The 22,643-nt window shown below is 43.4% G+C and overlaps 1 protein-coding gene across 5 annotated transcripts in view; it reads right to left on the minus strand.

Annotated features, from left to right (window-relative positions):
- Positions 1 to 22,643, minus strand: part of prkg2 (protein kinase cGMP-dependent 2) — a 107,955-nt gene that overhangs the window by 41,269 nt on the left and 44,043 nt on the right. For 4 of the 5 annotated variants that reach the window (XM_078543816.1, XM_078543790.1, XM_078543799.1 and 1 more), the window contains exons 8-11: positions 15,973 to 16,067; positions 14,251 to 14,319; positions 12,129 to 12,227; positions 195 to 342 (exon numbers count right to left, since the gene is read on the minus strand). In XM_078543816.1, coding sequence (XP_078399942.1) covers positions 195 to 342; positions 12,129 to 12,227; positions 14,251 to 14,319; positions 15,973 to 16,067 — 411 coding nt within the window. The remainder of the gene's footprint in view (positions 1 to 194; positions 343 to 12,128; positions 12,228 to 14,250; positions 14,320 to 15,972; positions 16,068 to 22,643) is intronic. The other variant, XM_078543825.1, reaches the window with a different exon arrangement.

Below are 22,643 nucleotides of genomic sequence, written 5' to 3' on the forward strand. Positions count from 1 at the left end.
GAGTCAAAAAGTAAAGATATTGCATAAAAAATGGATATGGATGAGGACATCGGAGCCATTGTAGCCCATAGAAAAGAAAATTGGGCAGAGTGTAAATCAGGCTGTTGATTCACTAGTGCCAATTTCACCCCCATTCATTTCAGACCATTAAAAAAGTGTAATGTCATGTTTCCTATTGGAGGAAATCTCCTTACCAGCTCAACTCGCCCAAATCCACCTATCCCCAAAGTGGTGATGATCTCAAGGTTTCTGAATGGAGATGTTGGAGAAAATGTGGCAACCTTCTCCTTCATCCGAATCATCTCCAAAGAGATTTCTCCTCCTTGTACAGATGTGGATATTCTACACAGAATCAGATTTTTAAGTAGTACGAACCGAGAGCATAATTCAACATTCATTTTCATTCTTTAATAGTTAAAGAAAAAGCGAAAGAACAGATCAGAAGGAGGAGGGATTAAAAATAAGATTGCTGAACAAACAGATACAGGGTTGAAGAAGAAGCTCTGAAGAAGAGTTATACAGACTCGAAACGTTAACTCTGTTTTTCTCTCCACAGATGCTGCCAGATGTGGAGTTTTTCCAGCATTTTCTGTTTTGATTTCAGACACAGGTTTGAGTTGATTATTTAAATTCGCACATAATCTGAATAAAGTTTCTCAGCTGCAAGCAGAAATTACTATTGGGTATATGGTACAAAACATGAACAGAAACATTGCTGAGGCTAGGGCAGGATTAGAAGCGAAAACTTCCCAATTCCAAAATATTGAGTGGGCATAACGTGTGAGCATGAGGGGTGGCAGCATTAATCAAAGATTCTATCCGGGCACTTGACTAGAACAGAAGTTCGATAGTGAAAATGCTGTATGTATTTGGTTAAAGTTGAAGAATAAGAAAGGAAATTTTACTCTATTCAGTCTACTGTAGACCATTGAATGTTGAGAAGAAAGTAGATTAAGAGAGATGTAGGTAAATAAGAGAAAAATGAATTAACCATGCTATAGTAATAAGCATAAGGGAGTTGGTGCTGTTTTGGTAATGTCACTGGACTAGCAATCCAGAAGCCCAGGTAAGTGCTCTGAGGACACGGGTTCAAATCCCACCATGGCAGCTGGTGGAATTTAAATATAATCGATGAATCTGGAATTAAAAGCTAGTGATAGTGACCATGGAACTATCATTGATTGTTATAAAGATCCACCTGGTTCCGTTTAATGCCCATTAAGGGAAGGAAATCTGCTATCCTTAGTTGGTTTGGCCTTTATGTGACTCCAGATCCACAGCAATGTGGTTGACTCTTAACTGCCCTCTGAAATGTTCAATTTAAGCCCATATCCCCATTAAAGAATAAAGAACTTAATTATCCAAAGACACACTGCAAGTGGCAAATAAGGGAAGCGATCTCCAGAGAACTGGAATAGTACCAATATAGCATTTCTATTCAATTAGGGAGAAAGGGATTATCCAGCTAACTATGGACCAAGGATCCTAGCATCGATGGTGAGTAAGCTTCTAAAGACCATGCTATGGGATTAAATTAATGCTAACTTTGCAAGATGTGAGATTGAACTTCGGCAAGAGCGTAAAAAAAGCTAGAACATCGGCCATCTATTATACATCCGTCTGCTATTTTTATTAATATAAGTCAATAAAAAGAGAAATTGGACATGGATTATAATGGACAGTCAAATCAATATTGCTTGTTTAGTGCCTTTTTTTTTCCTAAGATACTGTATATGTGAGAGAATGGCATAAAATGTATTCATTTCTGGTCAATCTTCTTTTAAAAAGACCTGGGTCAATGAAGGGGATTCAGGATTTTAGACAAATTAATAGATCTGTTTGATTTACATGGAGGTTAGGGAGAATGTCCATTGTTGAGGGAATCATGTATGAATTGTAAGAGGGGCTGGATGAGTTTTCCTCATTCCTTTCTTATGTTCCTATTCTTACTAATTGTATTCCAGAGCTGATACATCCAAGGCTGCAGGTTCCACTACAGTTCCCATCAGATGGGCACCAGCAGATATGTAACATTCTACCCTTCAATTCTCTTTCTTCCTGTGAGAACATATCTGGTTTCTGCCCAGCAGCACTATTCCAAAGCTCTCTTGCTGAGATAAACAGTTCACTGTGTGGTGGAATGGGCATACATTTCTACACACTACACCTTTGTGGTATGATGCATTGGGTTCTCAATATAAAAACACGCTGTGAAGCTGTAGAACAAGGATTTTGTGATGCTTAGTAAACTGCAGAAAGTTACTGAAACATTTTCTCTCTCCTGTGGCAGTGCTAAACTACTATAGAGGCATCCTAACTGGTTGTTAAAACAGGAGGGTGTCCCATTATTATACCAATATACCACCAGCTTTAAGGTTGTATGGTGAAACGCTTGGAAAATAAGGAACAAGGTCCAAAGGTTTTATATAATGAAAGTATGGCAACAGGATAGCGCTGATCTCCTTCACCAAATGGAATTTGTATACAATACATTAAATGTGCATGTTGTAAAGAGGAAAGGCAAATGTTGAATAGATGTACATTAAACTTAGATGCTTCAAGCGATCAATAGATACCAAGCACAATCGTTATGACATACAAACAAACTTTGTGAAAAACAACTGAAAGAAAAGACTTTCTACTAGAAACGCACATACTGTGACTGTTTGATTTTGTTGTCAGGTTTAGAAAGATTTACATCAATGCTCAAATGGCCAGGGAACTCAACCACAGTGATAGCAGATGTTCAAAAATGCCACTATATCAGTTAATAATCCTTTGCTCTTCAGGCCACTAAAGATTAAACAATGCAATTACCTGTAAAATATTACCTGACATAAAAATAAGGAACTATATTATGTTTAACAAAGGATTGTGCAAAGAAGCTGCACCCTTGTGTCAATGGGTACGTGCACCTGTCAATATGGTACTCAATGTACAGATCAGGTTTGATCTTTGATCCATCTTGAGTTAGCTAATCTCAGCAAGGAGGAAAGTGGAGGCACACAATGTTCTCCCTGGGTCAAAGGGAAGAAAACCTGACAAGTATTGACACTCTTATGTTATGACCAGGATGGGAGGAGTGCGCGAATTATCATGCCCCACTACTCTGCAGGCCGTACCATTAATTTAAATGTTTAAGTTTCTCACTGAAATGGCCAGTTGTTTACCTGTGACGCTAATACCCAGAAGAAAAGAGACTCTGACCAGGATTCTTTCAAAAATTCAGAATGATTAATTTATTTTGAAACAAAACCTCTTTTAACAAGCTGCAAGTACTGGTTAACACAATTGTAATCGGGAAGTATAACTATCTATCTCTTCCTAAAGAATTCTCCCAGCACACACACAGATACTCATTCGCAAACAAATGACAAACAGATAGGGCCTCTCTGCAGAGATGGGCTTTGGAGGATGGGCATTATAAAATAAAGGATAAAGTCCACAGGGTCTCAACGCCGTCGATGTGAAGGTCCCTTATGGATGTTTGGAAGTTCTCACTAACTGGTCTCAGCTTTGCAGGTCAAAATATAGACCAGTTACACTCAGATGAGGGTTCTCTGGCTGCAGGTTGATAGCCACATAGAATTCTAGACAAGGCAGAGAAAGGGAGCCAGCTAGGGTAGCCTTCCTTCCTCAGCTTGTTCCCCAACAAGACTGCCTTCAAAACAAGCAGGTTCACAACTTAAGCTTTGTTCCTTTCACACATGTGATTTCCAGCAGGTTCCTAACCTTCCTTTGCAGCATTTTTTCTCCATCAATTAAAGTGATTGCCGTTCAAAACAACCAGACCTTCCTCAAGTACCATAAAGGTCAAGAGTTTTCTTGGAAGAGGCCTGCTTGCTGACAATTCCAAGGTGAACTTGTGACCTTTGAAAAAAAAAATCCCAGATTAGCATCCAGATGTCCAGATCATGCCATGTCCTTCAATTTTGTAAAAGAAAAATTCAATCTTAAGAGATATGATTCCAGCTTTTTAAAAATTCATTTACGGGATGAGGGGTTCGCTGGCTGGGCCAGCATTTATTGCCCATCCCTAATTGACCTTGAGAAGGTGGTGATGAGCTGTCTTCTTGAACAGCTGCAGTCCATGTGGCTTTTGTACACCCACAGTGCTGTTAGGAAGGGAGTTCCAGGATTTTGACCCAGCGCCAGTGAAGGAACGGCGATATATTTCCAAGTCAGGATGGTGAGTGACTTGGAGGGGAATTTCCAGGTGGTGGCGTTCCCAACTATCTGCTGCCCTTGTCCTTCTAGATGGTAGTGGTTGTGGGTTTCGAAGATGCTGACTAAGGATCCTTGGTGAATTCCTGCAATGCATCTTGTAGATGGTGCACACTGCGTTGGTGGTGGAGAGAGTGAATGTCATGGATGTGATGCCAATCAAGTGGGCTGTTTTGTCCTGGAGGGTGTCAAGCTTCTTGAGTGTTGTGGGAGCTGCGCTCATCCAGGCAAATGGGGAGTATTCCGTCATACCCCTGACTTGTGCCTTGTAGATGGTAGACAGGCTTTGGGGAGTCAGGAGGTGGGTTACTCGTCGCAGGATTCCTAGCCTCTGACCTGCTCTTGTAGCCACAGGATTTACATGACTTGTCCAGTTCAGTTTCTGGTCAATGATAACCCCCAGGATGTTGATAGTGGGGCATTCAGTGATGGTAATGCCATTGAACATCAAGGGGCGATGGTTAGATTCTCTCTTGTTGGAGATGGTCATTGCCTGACTCTTGTGTGGCGTAAATGTTATTTGTCACTTGGCAGACCGAGTCTGGATATTGTCCAGGTCTTGTTGCATTTGGACATGGCCTGCTTCAGTATCTGAGGAGTCGCGAATGGTGCTGAACATTGTGCAATAATCAGCGAATATCCCCACTTCTGTCCTTTTGATGGAAGGAAGGTCATTGATGAAGCAGCTGAAGATGTTGGGCCGAGGACACTACTCTGCGGAACTCCTACAGTGATGTCCTGGAGCTGAAATGACTGACCTCCAACAACCACAGCCAACTTCCTTTGTGCTAGGTATGACTGCAACCAGCAGAGAGTTTTCCGCCTGATTCCCATTGACTCCAGTTTCACTAGGGCTCCTTGATGTCACACTCTGTCAAATTCAGCCTTGATGTCAAGGGCAGTCACTCTCACCTCACCTCGGGAGTTCAGCTCTTTTGTCCATGTTTGAACCAAGGCTGAAATGAGGTCAGGAGCTGAGTGGCCCTGGCGGAACCCAAACTGGGCATCAGTGAACAGGTTATTGCTAAGCAAGCGCCACTTGATAGCACTGTTGATAACCCCTTCCATTACATTACTGATGATCGAGAGTAGACTGATGGGGCGGTAATTGGCCGGGTTGGATTTGTCCTGCTTTTTGTGTACAGGACATACTTGGGCAATTTTCCACATAGCCGGGTAGATGCCAGTGTTGTAGCTGTACTGGAACAGCTTGGCTAGGGGCGCGGCAAGTTCTGGAGCACTAGTCTTCAGCACTATTGCCCGAATATTGACAGGGCCCATAGACTTTGCAGTATCCAGGGTCTTCCGCCGTTTCTTGATATCATGTGGAGTGAATCGAATTGGCTGAAGACTGCGATGCTGGGAACCTCCGGAGGAGGCCGAGATGGATCATCCACTTGGCATTCTGGCCTAAGATTGTAGCAAATGTTTCAACTTTATCTTTTGCACTGATGTGCTGGGCTCCTCCATCATTGAAGATGGGGATATTTGTGGAGCCTCCTCCTCCAGTGAGTTGTTTAATTGTCCACCATCATTCATGACTGGATGTGACAGGACTGCAGAGCTTAGATCTGATCCGTTGGTTGTGGGATCGCTTAACTCTGTCTATCACTTGCTGCTTATGCTGTTTGGCATGCAAATAGTCCTGTGTTATAGCTTCACCAGGTTGACACCTCATTTTTAGGTACGCCTGGTTCTGCTCCTGGCATGCCAGCTGCACTCTTCATTGAACAAGGATTGACCCCCTGGTTTGATGGTAATGGTAGACTGGGGACATGCCGGGCCATGAGGTTACAGGTTGTGTTCGAGTACAATTCTGCTGATGGCCCACAGCGTGTCATGGGTGTCCAGTTTTGTGTTGTTAGATCTGTTTGAAATCTATCCCATTTAGCACGATGGTAGTGCCACACCACACGATGGATGGTATCCTCAATAAGACCCTAAGATCAAAAGACATAGGAGCAGAAATTAGGCCATTCGGCCCATCGAGTCTGCTCCACCATTCAATCATGGCTGAAAAGTTTCTCAACCCCATTCTCCCACCTTCTTCCCGTAACCTTTGATCCCCTTACCAATCAAGAACCTATCTATCTCGGTCTTAAATACACTCAGTGACCTGGCCTCCACAGCCTTCTGTGGCAATGTGAAGGTGGGACTTCTTCTCCGCAATGACTGTGCGGTGGTCACTCCTATCAATACTGTCATGGACAGATGCATCTGTGGCAGGCAGGTTGGTGTGGATGAGGTCAAGTATGCTTTTCCCTCTTGTTGGTTCCCTCACCACCTGCCGCAGACCCAGTCTAGCAGCTATGTCCTTTAGGACTCGGCCAGCTCAGTCAGTAGTGGTGTTACCAAGCCACTCTTGGTGATGGACATTGAAGTCCCCCACCCAGAGTACATTCTGTGCCCTTGCCACCCTCAGTGCTTCCTCCAACTGGTGTTCAACATGGAGGAACACTGATTTATCAACTGAGAGAGGGAGGTACGTGGTAATCAGCAGGAGGTTTCCTTGCCCATGTTTGACCTGATGCCATGAGGCTACATGGGGCCTGGAGTCGATGTTGAGGATTCCCAGGGCAACTCCCTCCCAACTGTATACCACTGTGCCACCACCTCTGCTGGGCCTGTCCTTCCGGTGGGAAGGACATACCCAGGGATGGTGATGGTGGTATCTGGGACATTATCTGTAAGGTATGATTCTATGAGGGTGACTATGTCAGGCTGTTGCTTGACTAGTCTGTGATACAGCTCTCCCAATTTTGGCACTAGACCCCAGATGTTAGTACGGAGGACTTTGCAGGGTCAACTGTGATTGCTGTTGTCATTTCCGGTGTTAAGGTCGATGCTGGGTGGTCCGTCCGGTTTCATCCCTTTTTTGTGACATTGTAGCGGTTTGTTACGACTGAGTAGCTTGCTAGGCCATTTCAGAGAGTATTTAAGCTTCAATCACATTGCTGTGTGTCTGGAGGCATGTGTAGGCCAGACCAGGTAAGGACGACAGATTACCTTCCTAAAGGAAGGTTTTTACAACAATCGGCAATGGTTTCATGGTCATTATACTTTTAATTCCAAATTTTTATTGAACTCAAATTCCACCATCTGCCCTGGTGGGATTAGAACCTGGGTCCCCAGAGCATTACTCTGGGTCTGTGGAATACTCGTCCAGCGACAATATTACTACATCATTGCCTCTCCCTCACTTATGCCTAGAAATTCTCTAATGCTGCACCTATTTTACAACAACAAATCACATTTGTGTGGGTGCTTTAAAGTAGGGCGGAATGTTCCACCCGGCCACATTCACTGCCTCCCTCCTTCACCCGTCCGCTGCCTCCCTCCTTCACCCATCCGCTGCCTCCCTCCTTCACCTAACCGCTGCCTCCCTCCTTCACCCATCCGCTGCCTCCCTCCTTCACCCATCCGCTGCCTCCCTCCTTCACCTAACTGCTGCCTCCCTCCTTCACCCATCCGCTGCCTCCCTCCTTCACCTAACCGCTGCCTCCCTCCTTCACCCATCCGCTGTCTCCCTCCTTCACCCATCCGCTGCCTCCCTCCTTCACCCATCCGCGGCCTCCCTCCTTCACCTAACTGCTGCCTCCCTCCTTCACCCATCCGCTGCCTCCCTCCTTCACCTAACCACTGCCTCCCTCCTTCACCCATCCGCTGCCTCCCTCCTTCACCCATCCGCTGCCTCCCTCTTTCACCTAACCGCTGCCTCCCTCCTTCACCTAAACGCTGCCTCCCTCCTTCACCTAACCGCTGCCTCCCTCCTTCACCTAACCGCTGCCTCCCTCCTTCACCCATCTGCTGCCTCCCTCCTTCACCTAACCGCTGCCTCCCTCCTTCACCTAACTGCTGCCTCCCTCCTTCACCCATCCGCTGCCTCCCTCCTTCACCTAACCGCTGCCTCCCTCCTTCACCCATCCGCTGCCTCCCTCCTTCACCTAACTGCTGCCTCCCTCCTTCACCCATCCGCTGCCTCCCTCCTTCACCCATCTGCTGCCTCCCTCCTTCACCCATCCGCTGCCTCCCTCCTTCACCTAACCGCTGCCTCCCTCCTTCACCCATGTGCTGCCTCCCTCCTTCACCTAACCGCTGCCTCCCACCTTCACCTAACCGCTGCCTCCCTCCTTCACCCATGTGCTGCCTCCCTCCTTCACCTAATCACTGCCTCCCTCCTTCACCCATCTGCTGCCTCCCTCCTTCACCTAACCACTGCCTCCCTCCTTCACCTAACCGCTGCCTCCCTCCTTCACCCATCTGCTGCCTCCCTCCTTCACCTAACCGCTGCCTCCCTCCTTCGCCTAACAGCTGCCTCCCTTCCTCACACCAACTGCTGTCTCCCTCCCTCTGCAAATCGCTAACTTCCTCTGGCCAAATCTAACTGAGACCGTTGCCAATGGCGCAGTGGCACATAGTTAATATAATTGTAAAAGCAAAACACTGCAGATGCTGGAAATCTGAAACAAAAACAAAAATTGATGGGAAAACTCAGCAGGCCTGACAGCATCTGTGGAAAGACAGAGTTAACACTTCAAGTCCATATGACTTCTTCAGAGCTAAACAGAAGTAAAAATGTGGTGAAATATATATTGTTTAAGGGGGTGGAACAGGTGAAGTTGGACAGAAGGCCAGTGATAGGTGGAGGCAAAGGAGAGGTAGCAAGAAATGTCATAAACAAAAGGTCAAAGGGGTGTTAATGGTGGTGGTATTGGCTGAAGGAGGTACTAATGGTGACATTAAGAGTAGAAAGCAGAATGTGATAATAGCCGGACCAGGGTAAGCACTCTGCAAAGAACAACATGAACAAGTGACAGGTGGCCCTAGTGGGGGTGGGGTGGGGAGAGGGGACGGTGGTGGGAAAAAAGATCGAAAATAGGCTAAAAGGTGGGGATAAAACAATGAATAAAAATGGAAATCAATTAAAAAATAATAATAATAAAAATAAGTGGAAAAAACATTAAAAATAGAAATGAATATTGAAAAAAGGGGATCAAAAAGGATGGGGATCAAAAAACCAGGATGGTCTGAGGGCTCTCCGCTTCTTCCTTGAACAGAGGCTGAACAATTCCCATCCACCATCACTCTCTGTCTGGCTGAACTTGTTCTCTCACTGAACAATTTCTCCTTAAACTTGTCTCACTTCCTCCAAATAAAAGGTGTGGCTATGGGTACCCGCATGTGCCCCAGTTATGCCTGTCTCTTTATGGGGTATGTGGAACATTCCTTGTTCCAGTCCTACTCAGGCTCCCCACCCACAAATCTTTTTTTTGTACATCAGTGACTGTTTTGGTGCTGCTTCATGCTCTCGTCTGGAACTGGAAAAATTTAACAATTTTGCTTCCAATTTCCCCCCATCCATCACTTTCACATGGTCCATCTCCGACACTTCCATTCCCTTCCTTTACCTCTCTGTTTCAATTTCTGGTGATAGACTGTCCAACAATATTCATTACAAGCCCACCGACCCCCACAGCTACCTTGATAACAACTCTGCACACCCTGTTTCCTATAAGGACTCCATCCCATTCTCTCAGTTCCTTCGCCTCCATCACATTTGTTCTGACGATGCCACTTTCCAAAACAGTGCTTCTGACATGTCTTCCTTCTTCCTTGACCAAGGTTTCCCACCCACAGTGGTGGATAGGGCCCTCAACCATGTCCGACCCATCTCCCGTGCCTCTGCCCTCACACCTTCCTCTCCCTCCCAGAACCCTGATAGGGTCCCCCTTGTCCTCACTTATCACCCCACCAGCCTCCGCATTCAAAGGATCATCCTCCGCCATTTCTGCCAAATCTAGCATGATGCCACCACCAAACACATCTTCCCTTCACTGCCCCCACCCCTCCCCCCCCGCCATTGACATTCCGTAGGGACCATTTCCTCTGGAACACCCTGGTCTACTCCTCCATCACCCTCTACACCTCAACCCCCTCCCACAGCACCTTCCCATGCAATCGCAGAAGGTGCAACACCTGCCCCTTTACTTCCCCCTTCCTCACCATCCAAGGGCCCAAACACTCCTTTCAAGTGAAGCAGCATTTCACTTGCACTTCCCTCAATTTGGTCTACTGCATTCGCTGCTCCCAATGCAGTTTCCTCTACATTGGAGAGACCAAATGCAGACTGAGTGACCGCTTTGCGGAACACCTTCGGTCTGCCAGCAAGCCACACAGCCCCTGCTCTCACGCCCACATGTCCGTCCTTGGCCTGCTGCAATGTTCCAGTAAAGCTCAATGCAAACTGGAGGAACAGCACCTCATCTCTTCCGATTAGGCACTTTACAGCCTCCTGGACTTAACATTGAGTTCAACAACTTCAGACCATGAACTCTCTCCAACATCCTCACCCCTTTTTGATCCTTTTTTGTTCAAAATTCATTTCTATTTTTAAATTTTTATTTATTTGTTTTCCACTTTTTAAATTATTTTTTAATTTGATTTCCAATTTTATCCATTGTTTTATCCCCACCTTTTAGCCTATTTTTGATCTTTTTTTCCCACCACTAGGGCAATCTGTCACTTGTTCATGTTGTTCTCTTTTGTTTATGACATCTTTTGCAATCTCGCCTTTGCCTCCACCTATCACTGGCCTTCTATCCAGCTTCACCTGTTCCACCCCCCTTAAACAGTATATATTTCACCACATTTTTACTTCTCTTTAGCTCTGAAGAAGAGTCATACGGATGCGAAACATTAACTCTGTCTTCCTCTTCACAGATGCTATCAGACCTGCTGAGTTTTTCCAGCATTTTTTGTTTTTGTTAATATAATTGTCCCTGACAAGCTGCTTGGGAATGCCTAGCAGGCATTTCCAGCTTGCCAGTCTGGTACAAGTGAGGCTCAAAGCCTTATAATTAATGGACAATGTCCATCCTTTCCAACGCAGTAATTGTTTCCTATGTCCATTTTCTGTCAAGCTGGGCCAACCTGGATCAAATCTTTAGACCAAGATATCTATTTGGACAGAATTAGGCTTGGCTATCCCAACACCAATCACCATCTATAAGCAAATGCAATTTACATGCAGTGCCTGAATATCACTGGCACCTGTGGAACTGATGAAAAATAATTATTTAAAAATAAATTCTCTACACTTAGCTAAATAATGTCTTAATATAATAGGGGGAAAATCCTATAACTGACAGACTTGAACTAAAAATTAGCACCTTAGACTACCTTGTATTGACAAACCAAGACCAAGTCCTGCTCCACTCGGTTCCTAACCTGCACCATGTTGAGTCTGAAAGGCTGTTACATCTATAATGGTGGACAGGGACGACAAATTGGAGCAATTGGCTGAGCAATCTCTGGCCCTTTCTGGTTACTAGTTGATTACAGAAGATTCAAGACAGTTTGGAAGTAGACTGCGTGTTTACCATTTGACTAAAGGTGCCAAGGTGAAGAGAGAAAAATGAGGAAAATAAATTTCTAGCAAAAATGTCAAGGAAAATTAAGTAAAATAGCAAAAATATTTTTGATGTTCTGATCTAGAAATGACTGTTACAAGATGACATTTTATTTACAAAGCGTGTAACATACTTAAGATGACTTAACAAATGTCATGTTCATGGGCTGCTGTCAACAATAGTAATTTCCACAACCAGAACTTTATTCGAACTGTGTTAACTCCAACACCATAACTCCTGTTTAGATACGTAAATTGTGTGCACCACACTTCCAGTAATATACACTGGCAGAGCTTGAGCAGTTCAAAGGAAATGTGTCCCATAGGTTTACAACATCATAATGCCTAACTATTCATTTCTTCAGGAAATGATGTATATCTGTAGATGTGTTGTAACTTGTCAATCCTAAGTACTTTTAAAATATTGAAACAGTGCTAAATGTTGGTATTTTTGCATTTACTATTGTACATATTATTAAGGGTAAAAACAACTTACTTGGCATGTCTTTTCTCATCATCTCTAGCCAACTCTGCGACATAACCCTGAAGGTAGTTCTGGAGTTCATCAAATGTACCGACCGTTTGATTGAACGTTCTGTCACATGCAACAAGATAAATAAAGGAAAGAGCATATAATTGTCTTTTGAAATCATGAATGATCTAATTGCTCTAAGCCTACTTCAGCAGTTCAAAAATATTGATCATCTGACAAAAAAGACAGCAGCTCTGAAATGTTTTTGATGGGTTCTACTGGAAGAGTTAAGACTGGGAGATCTTCAGGGTGCATGAATTTAAAATAATACATAAAAATAACATTCGTTATTATAGAATATTACAAAAATAACACAAATATTCAAATAAAGAATTGAATTCACTTATTCCAAAGAATGGTGTTATGACCTACTGTCCCGAGGGTACGCCCATTTAACTGTGAAAATATGATTTTCAAATTTTCAACTGACTGGAAATTTTGCAATTTGAAATGAGCCAGAACAAACTACTTAAACGTTCAAGGCCACCTTTCAAGGTGAAAGTGAAAAACAAACAAGTCACCCTCAGGGGAGTGCAGAGAGACATTAAAATGTTGGATATTGAAACAATGGCTGCCACAGGCAGACCTACCCAAGACTCCTTGGAAATACACAACGGGTGGAGTATTTCAGGCCAGCTGCAGCCACTGCAGAGTGAGATTTGAAAGAAAGACTTCAGCAGAAGAGATCGATTAAAAGCTGGTCTCTATCCTTCTCTTTCTTTTGGAACAAGTGTATTACCCAGTTCAGAAGTCAACTTTATTAGAAATTTACCAGCAAATCAGGATCTCGTAATAATTCCAACATCTTCTACATCTGACTGCATCCACAAATCTAGCTAATCCCAATCGGCTGCAACGTTTAAAAATCTAGCCTGAAGGATAATCAAAGGACACTTAACCATATATTCTTTTAACTTTTTATAGGACTCTAACTTCCCTTATTCCTGATTCCTGTGTGTGTGATTTCACGTTTTTATTATCTTTTCCGCACGTTTAGTGCTTAGTAAATTTGCTCTTCTTTTAAAAAAGAAAGCCCCTTATTGCTCACTGCTTAAATAGTTAAATACATTCTGATTTGGGAAAGGCATATCCTTGTAAAAATGAAACTTAAACTTTCGTTGTGGCTAACTGAGGAGGCTGAACAGATGGGAGCCAGTTCACTCCTTCTCACCTGATCGTAACACCCACAAACACAAAAAATGCACATGCTCAAGAATCAAAGAGCATTGTAACAGGTAGCCATAATGAAAACGTTAACAACTTGGGCCAAAATACTGTACAAAATGGTTTCACATGTCATTCTTTCATCGTTCAAGAAAAGTGACAGTTCTCCAAAAGCAAAGTAAGCAGGATTTCACAGCAAAACTTCAACAAATAAACAACTGACATATCTCATTTTAAATGTGTCCAACAGAAAGTAACAATATCTAATTGTCTGGTTCTTCCAGTGAATTTTGTAATGAGATCCTCATGAACCAGCCACTCTCGGTGCAATGGTTTAGTTTTTGCTACTCACTATAGTGAGATCATACATGGCTTGCTCTTTCGTCTCTTCAAAGTCCATTGGGGAGATTTCTTTTTATGACAATATTGTGCATCATGAATCACATTGGTATAGTAATTTTTCCAACTTCCTCTTAATGCAAGCAATGCTGTAACAACCCAAATTTCTGTTCAATGAGGGCCCAAGTTCACTCTACTGCCTCACCATATCTATCTTTGGGGTTTGCAGTTTTGCAGAGGTGGCTCCAATCATTGTTGTACTGTGTAGATCATACCTCCAAGTTATTTGTCATTACTTGGAATGATTAACTTTGGGTGTTCATTTGTACAGGATTACATTACCATGTACTTGCATAATTTAGTTCCAGTTCACTTAAGAAAGATTTTTTTAATCGTTCTCAGGATATTGGCATCAATGGCAAGGCCAGCATTTATTGCCCATTGGTGAACCTTCTTCCGGAACTGCTGTAGTCTGTGTGGTGAAGGTGTTCCCACTTTCATCTAATGGGCAAATGGGGAGTTTACCAAAGTTGCGATAGTTCAACTGAAAAGATCTCTGTTTACCAATAGCTGGAACACTTACTCTCTGTCTATCACAAGGCATTCCACATTGTTTTCATCAGCAATTATATTAGCTGACCTAACATCATCACTGTGAAAGATAAAAGACAAAGAATATTTCAGAAACACATCAAATACTGCTTTGAAATACACCAGGACCTGGCATCCTGGCAATTCAACTCTTGTACTTTCAAACAGAATAATTTATGCATCAAAGCAAAGCATTCTCACACACCCACAGACATTCCTACCTAATCTAGTTGTTGGTTTGTTTAATTAGTTTTTGTTCCCTGGGATTAATTAAAACCTCAGGCTAGCTCTCCATAGAGAGAACACAGTGATGTGTGAATTTATGTGGGTAAATTTACCAATCAGGCTCCCAGCAGGGTACAGCATTTGAAAGAAGCTTGAGCTGAAGGCAGGGTGTCAGCCCTTTCCTTGGTTTTCCAACGTGTGCTCCTTCTGAATGTAACTCCCTGATGGGAGTGTAGGATCTATGGATTTACCCAAAGAGGAGAAGCCGATAAGTACTTTGATTGGGACTGTTAATGTTTTGGAGCCTTGCTATCCTTCTCTGTCTTAGTGCTTGCAGAGTGTGGTGGTGCTTAGGCTAGAACTGTCCCAAAGGAAAGATGTCTCGGTCATGGAATAGGCCCAATTTCAATTGCAGGTCAGTTTGGGCAGGAGATTTAGAAACTCGACCGCTGCTCCAGAAACAAGGTCAAGGGTATCTTAGCTCCAAGATCCCATTTAAATTCCAGTCTGGACAGGAGGTTGGTGGCAAGCAGCGGATAATCACACGGCCCAGAAGTTGCTCGGCGAAACCAGGTCAGTGGTGGGATCAGCTGTCTGAGCTGTCTCTCAATTGAAAAGACGGGGATCGAGTCCACACAGAAGAAGACAAAGCCTTCCTTGCGAAGCCTGGAAGAGCACTCATAGATCCCAGAAGGAAAGTAACAAAAAATACAAAAAAGTTGCCCAACATGCTTATGGAAAAATGTATGCCATGGTGCTCAGGTGGGTATCCTTACAGCCTATTCAGTCGAGCCAGTTAAAATCCCAACTGATCAGCTTCCAGTAATCCAGGCCAGGGGAGTAACCAGGGTGATTTCAACTGTCCACCTGTTCTTGTTTTACCCTGGACAGATAGGGTTAAAATCGCTCCACAATGGCGAAGCTTAACTTAAGCTAGCCGATAGCATTTCAACAATGCCAGAAGCACTGCTTGTACAAATGCTGCTCATGGACATGCCTGGCTGTGCAATATTTGTTCTTTCTGTCTCAAGTGGTCACACCAAATAAATAAGTTCTTGCCAAAACGATTCCAATATCCAATATTCTAACAGTTATTTCAAAGCAAATTTTTGTTGAAAATAACAGGATCGACTTTCAACTTGTCACCAAGCTGTAAGACTGATGTCGTAAATGAGCCACCCAGTTTAGAAACCGCCCGACCTTTATTTCCATACAGTCAATGAAAATTGGGCAATTTCTACAAATGGCAGCTATATGCCTGGATGGCAGGTTGAAAATTGATCTCAATAAAATATGATTATACATGACCCCATAAGTTGCTGCTTGATAGACAGCATTTAACTGCTCTCAGACTGCAGACCCATCAATTCATCTTCCAAAATCATAATAAAAGTACTTATTGTTAATATACTGGCAATTTAGGGATGGCAAGATTATTTTTTCTCAAAAATAATTGCTGAGTTAATACATTAATTTTCAGTAGGCGAACCTGATCAGAGCTTTTTCTCCAAAGTAATCCCCTCTCTGGAGGACTTTGATCAGCTGTGGCTCTATATGATACTCAGTGCTCTGAGTGACTTTCACCTAAAATCAAACAGAATGATGCAGATTTAAAAAATCATACCAACAAACATCATTGAGAAAACCAAAATTAAGCAGCCTTTCAAATACTTCGGGAATAATACCTGGGGGCCTTGCCATGTGGGATGGGCCTCTCCATCGCTAGTAAAATACCATCAATTGGCCACTTAAAGGACTCAATTGGCCCAAGAGTGGGTGGGCTGGTAAAAACAGGCATGGAAATCTTCAATATCCAACCTGATTTTATGTCCTCTCCCCACATGTCAGCCACTCCCAGATGGTGGGTGGGAGGAGTGTAAAAGTCAGCCATAATGTCTGCAGTGTATACTTCATGTCCAAATTACATAGCTCTATAAGATGGATGAACTCTTTAAAAATATCGTAAGGGCACATGCTATATTTTTGTTAGCTATTAAAGAAGTTAACTCTTCAACAGCTGTTGAGTATGACTCATTGAAGTAATTTGTTTAATTGAAAGAGGATCTTGCTTTTACAGTCAATTGCCCTTAACCCCGTTCACATATGTAAGCAACTGGATTTTTTGGAAGTATCACTTGTTTCCATGGGTAGCTCTTGTGAAGTAGCGATTCAAGAAGGCAGCTCACCACTGCCTTATCAAGGGCAACTAGGGATGGGCAATAAATTCTGGCCCAGTCAGCGAAGCCCACATCCCACAAATGAATAAAAAACAGCTAGAACACTTTCTTTAAATCTACCCCAATAACTAAATCAGTTTACTTTAGCTTGAATTTTGTATCAGCAGCGGGTGGTGAGGTGAGGTAAGAGTAACTACCCTTGAAATCAATGCAGCATTTGACAAAGTGTAGCTTCAAGAATCTCTAGCAAAACTGAAGCCAATAAGAATCATGAGGATAATTAGAGATGGCTAGTGAGACAGGACGGCTAATGAGATAGTTGATGCACTGGTTTTTATTTTTCAAAATTCCCTAGATTCGAACAAGGTCCCATTAGATTGGAAGATAGCAAAGGTAACTCCATTATTCAAAAGGTGAGGGAGACAGAAAGTGGGAAACTACAGGCCAGTTAGCTTAACATCTGTCATAGGGAAAATGTTAGAAGCTATTATTAAAGAAGTTATAGCAGGGCGCTTGGATAAGTTCAAGTTAATCAGGCAGAGTCAACATGGTTTTGTGAAAGGGAAATCACGTTTAACCAATTTATTGCAGTACATTGAGGAAGTAACCTGTGGATAAAGGAGAACCGGTGGATGTATTGTCCTTGGATTTCCAGAAGACATTTGATAAAGTGCCACATCAAAGGTTATTGCAGAAAATAAAAGCTCATGGTGTAGGGGGTAACATATTGACATGGATAGAAGATTGTCTAGCTAACATGATGCAGAGAGTAGGCATAAATGGGTCTTTTTCAGGTTGGCTAGATGTAATGAGTGGTGTGCCACAGGGATCAGTGCTGGGACCTCAACTGTTTACAATTTATATAAATGACTTGGATGAAGGGATGGATGGGATAGTTGCTAAATTTGTTGATGACACAAAGATAGGTAGGAAAGTAAGTTTTCAAGAGGACATAAGGAGGCTACAAATGGGTATAGCTAGGTTAGGTGAGTGGGCAAAGATCTGGCAAATGGAGTATAATGTGGGAAAATGTGAAATTGTCAATTTAGACAGGAAAAATAAAAGAAGCATATTATCTAAATGGTAAGAGATTGCAGAGCTCTGAGATGCAGAGGGATTTGGGTGTCTGTGCATGAATCGCAAAAGGCTAGTATGCAGGTACAGCAAGTAATTAGGAAAGCTAATAGAATGTTATCATTTATTGCGAGGGGAATTGAATACAAAAGTTGGGAGGTTATGCTTCAATTATACAGAACATGAGTGAGACCACATCTGGAGTGCTGTGTACAGTATTGGTCACCTTATTTAAGGAAGAATGCAAATGCATTAGAAGCAGTTCAGAGAAAGCTTATCAGACCAATACCAGGAATGGGTGGGTTGGACAGACTAGGCTTGTATCTGCTGGAGTTTAGAAGAGTAAGCGGTGACTTGACTGAAACATATAAGATCCTGAGGGGTCTTGACAGGGTGGAGGTGGAGAGGATGTTTCCTCTTGTGGGGGAATCTAGAACTAGGGGGTCACTGTTTAAAAATAGGGGTCACCCATTTAAAATGGAGATGAGGCAAAATCTTTTCTCTCAGAGGGTTGTGAGTCTTTGAAACTCTCTTCCTGAAGAGATAGTGGAAGCAGAGACTTTGAATATTTTTAAGGCAGAGGTGGATAGATTCTTGGTAAGCAAGGGGGTGATAGGTTGTTGGGGTAGGCGGGATACAGATTTGAGTTTACAATCAGGTCAGCCATGATCTTATTAAATGACAGTGCAGGCTCAATGTGCCGAATGGCCTACTCCTGCTCCTTGATCATATGTTGCCATTGGTTGGAATCATACCTAGCACAAAGGAAGATGGCTGTGGTTGTTGGAGCCAATTATCTCAGCCCCAGGATATCGCTGCAGGAATTCTTCCAGTTAGTGTCCTAGGCCCAACCATCTTCAGCTGCTTTATCGATGACCTTCCCTCCAACATAAGGTCAGAAGTTGGGATGTTTGCTGATGATTGAACAATGTTTAGTAGCATTCAGCCACTGAAGGAGTCCATGCCCACATATAGCAAAACCTGGACAACATTTAAGCTTGGGCTGGTAAGTGGCAGGTAACATTTGCACCATATAAGTGCCAGGCAATGGCCATCTCCAAGAAAAGAAAATCTAACCATCTTCCCTTGATGTTCAATGGCATTGCCATTGCTGAATTCCCACTCTCAATAACCTGTGGGTTACCATTGACCAGAAACTGAACTGGACTAGCCATATAAATACTGTGGCAACAGGAGAAAATCAAAAGTTGGGATTCCGAAGCAAATAGCTCCTCTCTTGTATCCCCAAAGCCTGTCCACCATCTACAAGGCACAAGTCAGGAGTGTGATGGAATGCTCTCCACTTGCCTGGATGAATGCAGCTCCAAAAACACTCAAGAAGCTTGAAACCATCCAAACCAGTGAGCTCTGCCACCTAGGAGGACAAGAGCTGCAGTCGCCTGGGAACACCACCACCTGCAAGTTCCTCTCCAAGGGCAGCAATTTCCAGTCGGCAAGCAGGGGTGTGGCCTGCTCGCCGATGAGTAAAGTGACGTGGGGTAACGTCGGGTGTGCATCCCAATGTCACCCCGTGTCATTTAGATTCTCAGTTCGGCGGGCGCGCAGCTGAGCGGCCACTTAAGGCCTTTAAAAAAGTAATTTACCTAATCAATGGGCCTGCCCATCCAACCTTATGGTTGGCGGGCAGGCGAAGAGCCTAGGCGGCCTTCCGAAAAAGCATGAAACCTCATCCATGGGCAGGTTGGGGTTTCATAAGGGATTTAAAATGTTCAGAAAATTTTTAAATATAAGTAATTGACATGTCCCAACTCACGTGACAGTGTCACATGAGGGGACATGTCAGGAATATTGTTTTCTGCCTTTAATAATGTTTTCACACTTAGGCCGATCTCCCTGAGGCAGCACTTTGCCTCAGGGAGACCTGTGCGCTCTTTTGCACGCATGCGGGAAAGAGCGCACTCCCAGCTCAGGGAATCCCCCTCCACCCGCACAGGGAGTGCAAAGCGCTTCTGAGTGGACATCACGTTGGGCGGTCCTTAATTGGCCTGCCCACGTAAAATGGTGGCATGCGCCCAATTGGGGGCGCTGAACGGGAACCACCCGCCCGCGCCCGCACAACCCCCCCTGACGGGGGGAAAATGCTGCTCCAACTCACAGATCAATCTGGCTTGGAACTATAATCGCCATTCCTTCACAGCCCCAGATATTCATTGCACTTGCACTTGCCCACTTTCTATGGGCTTTTGTATTGGAACTTACGGTGATTGGAAATCCATTTCTGCACAGTATATGGGATCTGGGTCAGGGCAAGCAATTGTGTATCTCTTTAACCAATCAGATTGAAGAATTGTCACCAAACAGTGCAAATTCTGAACTAGGAGGCGTAATTTAAAATAGGTAATCCAATGCCAAATCATATACAGAAAGTGAAATAAACACAGGGAAAGAATCATGGGATTAAGAGACAGAAAAGAGAGAAAGAAAAGGGTTTTAAAAATTATTTTTCTGTTTTTGTTTTTAAAAACCGCCAAGAATAATATAAATATGAAGGAATGAGACTATACTCTAGTACAAGTTAATTTTCAGTATCAGAGATTAATTAGAGTGAGTTTTAACTCTTTCAAAATCCAACCACTAAAACAGAGTTAAGATTGGGCCCTAAATTTTAGTGCTGCAATTAAGACTTATCAAACTGTACTGGAATGGACAAGCCCTGGCTTTTTCTGACGTATTTAATGGGTATTTATTATGTAACTACAGTTACTTCATGCCATTCTAGGTATTTCTTGATAAGCCACAGCTGCAGGAGGAGCAGGGCAACATCCTAATTTCTGCATTTACTGTGCATGTGTGGTCTTCAGACATTGCTGTCCGATGTACGCTTTAATAATGGTCAGCACTGATAGCCTCACTGTTCCTTCTACTGCAAACTCTGCGTCAATATCCAGACAGCGATGTCAAGGCCAGTTTCAGACTATCACTGAGAGGGGCAGGATTTGATTCTGTATGAGCAGATAATCATCTTAATTTCTCCTTCAGGTTACATCTTTCATCCACACAAACTTTAAGGGGGCTTTCAAAACATGTGTACTGGAAAAACTGTTGAAACAAACTGAGGAAAACGACAAACTGTAACGGAAGTGGCAATTGCTAACTTAACCCCCATGGGCACTGCCTCGCTAAATCCATGCATTAGTAACTCACAGACTGTGTGTAGTGATGATCAGCTGGCCTTACATATTTCCTGTGGAGGAACAGCTGCCAAAGCAGCTTAAAAACAGAAGACTATGTCTGATGGAATCACTTTCAACCCCAAGAGGCCAATTATTACCTAAAGTGCTGTTTGGTGACAGGGTGACCTAAATGCCTGGGCTTAAGAAAATTGGAAATCGTTCATGGTATGCAAATTCTACCTCCTCTGATGAATGTGAATTATTTGATATTTATCCTTAATCAAGTTTTGTAACACTATTGTGCTGGGTCCCTCATGTTCTGTTCCAAGTTATCTGCTCTTTTATTACATTCGCCCAATGATCTTTTCTGCTTGAAGCAATAACTAATGACCTTACGCCCACTACCCATAATGAGAATTCAATAAGCTCTGATGTACTTTAGCATGTTCTACAATCCCTTTTGTATAGACTTAGGAAATTCTTTAAAAATGGTAAATGGATAGACAAAAGAACATAAGAAATAGGAACAGGAGTAGACCATTCAGCAACTCGAGCCTGCCCCACCGTTTAATAAGATCATGGCTGATCTGCTTGTGTTTCAAATTCTATGTTCCAATCTACCCCATTAGCCTTTGATTCCCTTGCCTAACGAGAATCTATCTACCTCTGCCTTAAAAATATCCAGTGCCCCCACCGTCTTCTGAGGCAGAGAGTTCCAAAAGTCACACAATCCTCCAAGAGAAAAAAATTCTCCTCATCTCGGTCCTAAAAGGGTGACCCCTAATTTTAAAACAGTGCCACCTAGTCCTGGACTCACCCACAAGAGGAAACATCCTTTCAATGTCCACCTTGTTGAGACCGTTCAGGATCTTTTACACTTCAATCAAATCACCCCTCATTCTTCTAAACTCCAGTGGAAACAAGCTCAGTCTGTCTAATCTCTCCTCATAAGACAACCCACTCATTCCAGGTATTAATCTGGTAAACCTCCACTGAACCGCCTCCAATGCATTTACATCCTTCCTTAAATAAGGAGACCAAAACTGCACACAGAATTTGAAGTGCGGTCTCACCAATGCCCTGTATAACTGAAGCATAACATCCTTACTTTTATGTTCAATTCCTTTTGTATGTAGAAGTTAGATCTGATTTCAGCTTCACAAGCTTTCCCGACAGGAGATCTTCTAATGAGTTGATTCAACCTCATTTATCTGCTGGACAATCCTCTGTTGTATCTAGTTCCCTCTCTCCGTCCAAAAAAACAGTCATGATCAAAGTCATAAGAGTATAAAGGTTGTGGAAGGTCATCTTGGATCATTTAGTTGAAATTACTCTCCTAAACTAACTGATTACAAGGTTCAGTTTGTTAAAAGGGAACATTTTGAGGCATTGTTGCATAGTAACTATGTGCAGGATTTACAGCCCCACCCACCGCTGGGATCGTCCAGTCCTGCCGACTGTCAATGGGTTTTTGGCTGGCCCACCGCATACCCCGCAGTGGGCCCCACTATGGCAGGGCCAGAAAATCTCAACCCATGTCTTCAGAGACCATGAAGATGCTAGAATTATTGGACTGAATTTTCCACAGGGCGTCGAGAGTTCAACCTCAGGACCATATGTGTGTCCCAACAAAGGTGTCCAAGTTCCACCTATCTGCTTGATCTTCCAGGAGGCAGCCAATTAAGGGCGGAGGGCCAATTGGAGCAGCTGGCGCTGTGGGTGGCCAGTGGCTCCACCGGAAGAGGTGGGCACTGCCAATATAGATGGAGATCATG

The sequence above is a fragment of the Cetorhinus maximus genome, chromosome 1 (assembly GCF_964194155.1).
Source record: "Cetorhinus maximus chromosome 1, sCetMax3.hap1.1, whole genome shotgun sequence".
Taxonomy (NCBI): Eukaryota; Metazoa; Chordata; class Chondrichthyes; order Lamniformes; family Cetorhinidae; genus Cetorhinus; species Cetorhinus maximus.